The sequence below is a fragment of the Gymnoscopelus microlampas genome (genome assembly GCF_963454915.1).
Source record: "Gymnoscopelus microlampas genome assembly, chromosome: 12".
Classification (NCBI taxonomy): Eukaryota; Metazoa; Chordata; class Actinopteri; order Myctophiformes; family Myctophidae; genus Gymnoscopelus; species Gymnoscopelus microlampas.
Window position 1 is genome coordinate 45,377,493 of NC_139949.1, and position 5,000 is coordinate 45,382,492.

The 5,000-nt window shown below is 40.5% G+C and overlaps 1 protein-coding gene across 1 annotated transcript; it reads left to right on the forward strand.

Moving 5' to 3' along the window:
• Positions 1–3,844: 3,844 nt before the first annotated feature.
• On the forward strand, positions 3,845–4,784 carry LOC311057821 (uncharacterized protein). The gene is made up of 2 exons (XM_084074919.1): positions 3,845–3,965; positions 4,073–4,784. The coding sequence occupies exons 1-2, from the start codon at positions 3,927–3,929 to the stop codon at positions 4,346–4,348; spliced, it is 315 nt and encodes a 104-aa protein (XP_083931045.1). The 5' UTR covers positions 3,845–3,926; the 3' UTR covers positions 4,349–4,784.
• Positions 4,785–5,000: the final 216 nt, after the last annotated feature.

Genomic DNA, 5,000 nt, shown 5'->3' on the forward strand with positions numbered 1-5,000 from the left:
GTACATCTGCTATGTTCCACCACTGCACACGTGTTAGACAGGTGGAATCAGAGCACCAGTTAAGACGTAAAGCCTGATTTATACTCCATACGCCAGTGTTGCACAGAGAAAACAGCCAGACCAGCAGGAGAGCAGTGGTTCTCAACCTTTTCAACCCCCCAAAATAATCATATTTGAACTGGGGACCCCCCACCCTGACAAGCACTTGAAATTGTAGGAATTGAGGCATTACATTTAGTTTGACTCGGTTCCAGATAAAAATTGTAAAAATAGCCGATCTACAAGCTCACAACGCCTCGCGTTGTGAGCTTGTAGATCGGCTATTTTCAAAATTGTTGCCCCTTTTTTATATAATTTGTCATCTGGGGACCCCGCCAAAATAATATGGGGACCCCCCCTGGAGGTCCCGACCCAAAGGTTGAGAACCACTGCAGTAGAGGAAACCTGTCACTAAATACAATTGCTAGATTTTCTATTCATATCTATGCTAAAGCAAGAGTAATTGAGAAGTGAATTCGAATTGTTTGAATTTAATTATTTTCTATCAATAACACACCCAATGAAACCTTGAATTCATGGAGAGTTTTATTGTTTTTGTCGCATTCCTAAACCTAATGATTACCGGCAGAATCTCCAGTACTGAGTCTGAGTTTCCTTCTGACCCGGTTATCAAATTATTGGCTCAGGAATACGACAAAAACAAAAGAAATCTCCATGAATTCAAGGCTTTATGGGGTGTGCAATTGATAGAAAATACGTCATTTTTTTGGGTGAACTATACTCCCCAAAACTCTAACTACAAAAGTTTGGTTTTCTCTTCATTTTTCTCCGCAAAAGAAATGTTAGATGAGCTTTGGGATGGGTGCAAGATTGTGAAACAGCCTGTTTTGGCTGAACAAAAAGGTCTGCCGCTCAGCTTTTCTGGATTTTTTTCTTTTTTTTCTCTGTGTGGTTTGGCAGGTCATATTTTGCAACAGCATTGGAGTTTGGAGGCGTACAGCCATCAGTGAACGCAGGAGGGATCATGGTGGAAAGTATAATAACCTTTACCCAAGTTAAGTAAAGTAACTACGGTAAGAACCTTTGCCCAAGTACTGTGCTTTGAAATATTCTTACTCCACTACCGTTATTTGCAAATCTTAGTTTCTTTGTAGATTTAGATTATCATTACAAAACATACACTATCCAATGAATCCCGATTTTATACTTTGTCTATTTGAAAATAGCTGATCTATGCGCTTGTTATCTGCTATTTTCGAAAGATTTCGAAAAAATGTTTAAACCTTTGAGAAAAAAATGCGAAATGGGACATTTTACGATGAGTACTTTCGTTAGTGTAAGTACATTTTGATGCCACTACTTTTGTACTTTTACTCAATTAACATTACATTTGAATACTGAACCTTTACTTGTAACAGAGTATTTCTACATTGTGGTATTGCTACTTTTACATAACCCATTAAAACCGGGAAAGCATCTGTGTCATTATACATTTTAGCTATATATACAGTATATAGTGTGACGGCCCTGCCCCCTCTGCCTTCACTGATGGCTAGCTGGCAGCCTGAGTGAGCAGGCCGTTAGACCAACTGGGTGCAGCTGGGTGGGGTGGTTTGGGAGAGTGTATAGTGAGCTCTCCCACAGCCTCTCATTCTCTCTCTCCTCCCTGATAGCAGGATCACTGCAACCTGGCCTGTGGGGCCTAACACCCACTGCAAGAAAAGAGGCATTAATGGGCATTTTTGGGCATTTACAGTTGCTCAGTAAACCTGCAGTTTGCTGGTGTTTTTGTACGTAATTGGAAATTTACAGTTGAAAATGTTTACTGTGAAATACGTCTATATACTTTGGAAATCAGTGATTTACCGTTCCTCTGCCAGACAAAGACCCAGCAGGAGACTGGCCATTTCCTTTGACATCCAAATTCACTCTTTGTTTAAAGAGGGGGTCTCTCTCTCCCTCTCCCCATTACCAAAGCAAAAATGGAACAAAACAAAACTATACTTTTCAATGTTTTTGTTAAGGGCTTAAAAAAGGGCTTCATTTGTTAATCTTTTTTTTATATATAATCTAAGTGAATAAGAATATTTCCCATATCTGTTCACCGAATAGGTGACTGACTTAATGGTGTGTGTGTGTGTGTGTGTGTGTGTGTGTGTGTGTGTGTGTGTGTGTGTGTGTGTGTGTGTGTGTGTGTGTGTGTGTGTGTGTGCGCGTGCGTGTGTCCACCTTTGCCTGTGTGTCACGCTTGGGCCCTGGGCCAGACTTTGGACATGCCTGCTTTATGTGCTGCTGCGGGTATCTTACCTACTGTACACTGTTACGACCTGGCTCGTAGGCCATAACAAAAAGGAGGAAGACACACGGCTGGTTTAAAAGTGTATACAATAATATCATATATTTAACTTAAATATAACAAAGAATGGCATGGAGTGTGTTAGTCTGTAGAATCAGTAAGTGAGTGGATGTGTGCAAACCAAAGACTAAACTGAAGAAGACCAAATTAGTTGCTGCTATATCGCTGTTGTCGAAAAGAAACCTCTTATCTCCATATTCAAACTTATGTTTTTTATTAGATAAACGCCCTACTTCTTCATACTACAGCGTCACACAAAAGCATCAAATGCTTTTTTAAATGGAATCCTGAAAAGTAACTGTTTTGGACACAAGTTTTTCAGAAAACCCAATGCCCAGCCTGCAGGACCTGTGGGAAGACACTCAAAGACAGACAGGGGAGTAGCCTAAGCAAGCGAGCTTGCTTGAGGTGTGAAGGGGGATGGTGTGTGTGTGTGTGTGTGTGTGTGTGTGTGTGTGTGTGTGTGTGTGTGTGTGTGTGTGTGTGTGTGTGTGTGTGTGTGTGTGTGTGAGTGTGTGAGTGTGAGACAGAGAGAGAGAGAGAGAGAGAGAGAGAGAGAGAGACGGGTGTTCATTTACAGCAGCACAGGTTATGTTGATAAAGGCTGGTGATGTTTGCTTTTATGCAATATTGCACATTTACCTTAAGACAGGCAAGCCCATTGTATTTAGTATTCAGTTAGTATTTTATTGTTATTTATTTATTGTTTATTTGGTCAGGCATTTCTCAGGACAGCTAAAGGTCCTTATTTGGGCCCTTCCAGGACCCCATTGAGTCCCTTTGTTCACCAAATTCAAATCAGAAAAGGAGCCAAGCAGAGAGGAGTGAAAACTAAGAAAGTAAGTGGATTTACATGCTGTACAGATCTCTTTAAGTTATAGATTATTGTGTATTCCTTTGTTTGATTTTGATTGAATACTTTATTAGCAGTTTGCTAAAAAAAAAAGAGCAAGTAACCTACAGTTCAATACAAGGTCTGCTAAGAGGATTTTAAACCCCAAAAAGCCTATGGCTTGTTTACATCAAGCTAAACACAAGCTAAACTTTATTTTCATGCTGTTTTATGCTGCTCAGTTTGGGTATTCTTCCTGCTTGTCTTGGTTGAATTATTATAGTATGCTAGCTAAGCTATTAGCTGAAACTTTTACATGTGCTACAACATATTTATTGATTTGTTTTATTTTATCTAAGTAGGTAATTGTGTTAGCCTTTCACATACAGTTCAAAAGCTTAAATGCTAGGTTTTGATGGAGGCTTTGAACAGGTCGGGGGTGGGGTGGAGGTGTCTACAGTCTGCAGTCTGCACTCTGAAACTGGCTTCTCTGGAATCAAGTCAACTAACATATACTGCTTTTTAGACTTTTACTGGGGCCAGTTAAACATTGCAGTCACATGTAGGTTCTCTTTTAGAGCAGTGTAGATGTGGAATTGTGTTGTTTGTGTAGATAAACAACTAAATAGATCCTAATTGTGTTTTCCTTGTATTTCAGCGGCTTGCAGGACTCTCTTTGAGTCTCTGAGAAGAAGCCATCGCCTGGACCAACCAGAGAATGCTGACCAGAAGAAAAAGATGAATGCCTCAATGAAGAGCCGACAGAGAAGATTGAGGGTAAGTTATATGGAACTGTTTGTAAGATGTTTTTTTGTTTTACATTCTGTGTTCCTGTAATAATGGTAATGTAATACATAATTTAATTGCTATTCTATGTTTTACAGTTGATGACCACCAGGACTGCATGTCTGGAGTCTGATGGAGAAAGGGCCGTGTGGGCGCACGCAGGCCCAGATGAAGAGGACGGCATCGTAGATGGACGGGCGGTGTGGATTGTTTCATCTCCACCCGAGAGAGATGAGGAGCTTTCTGCTTTCTGCCAGGTGCTTCAGGAGAGGAAAGACAACCGAAGAGACCCGCGTTCCCTTCATCACCACCGCGTGCGGCGAGACACACTGGCACAGAACAGCTCATTTTTAGCTCTCTTACACAGTAACTAAGTTGTCCAGTTTGGTGGAGGGACTCCAAAGACAAGAGAGGCCGTTCAGCGAGACACTGCCTGAGAGACAGAACTACAATTTCTTTTTGTTATTATTGTCCCCTTTGTGGGAGTTTTGTACAACTTCTGGGGGTCCCTGGAAAAAAACATTTGGAGATGGGGATTTTTTTTTTTACTGTTTTAGAAGATATTTGTAGAATCCCCAGAAACAAAGATTTGAGTAACAAATGTTCGCTTTAAGAAAATATATATATTCAAAGATTTGCACAAATTTTCCACGATTTTGGAGCAGATTTGGTTCCATTTGTACACTCTCAGAGTTACAGACCCGTAAGGGTCCATTTGGTTCCATTTGTACACTCTCAGAGTTACAGACCCATAAGGGTCCATTTGGTTCCTATCCATCATTTAGCTGGGGACCCCCTGGAACCCCCTCAAGGACCCCTGGGGATTTTTTGTTTTTACTGTTTTAGAAGATATTTGTAGAATCCCCAGAAACAAAGATTTGAGTAACAAATGTTCGCTTTAAGAAAATATATATATTCAAAGATTTGCACACATTTTCCACGATTTTGGAGCAGATTTGGTTCCATTTGTACACTCTCAGAGTTACAGACCCATAAGGGTCCATTTGGTTCCTATCCATCATTTAG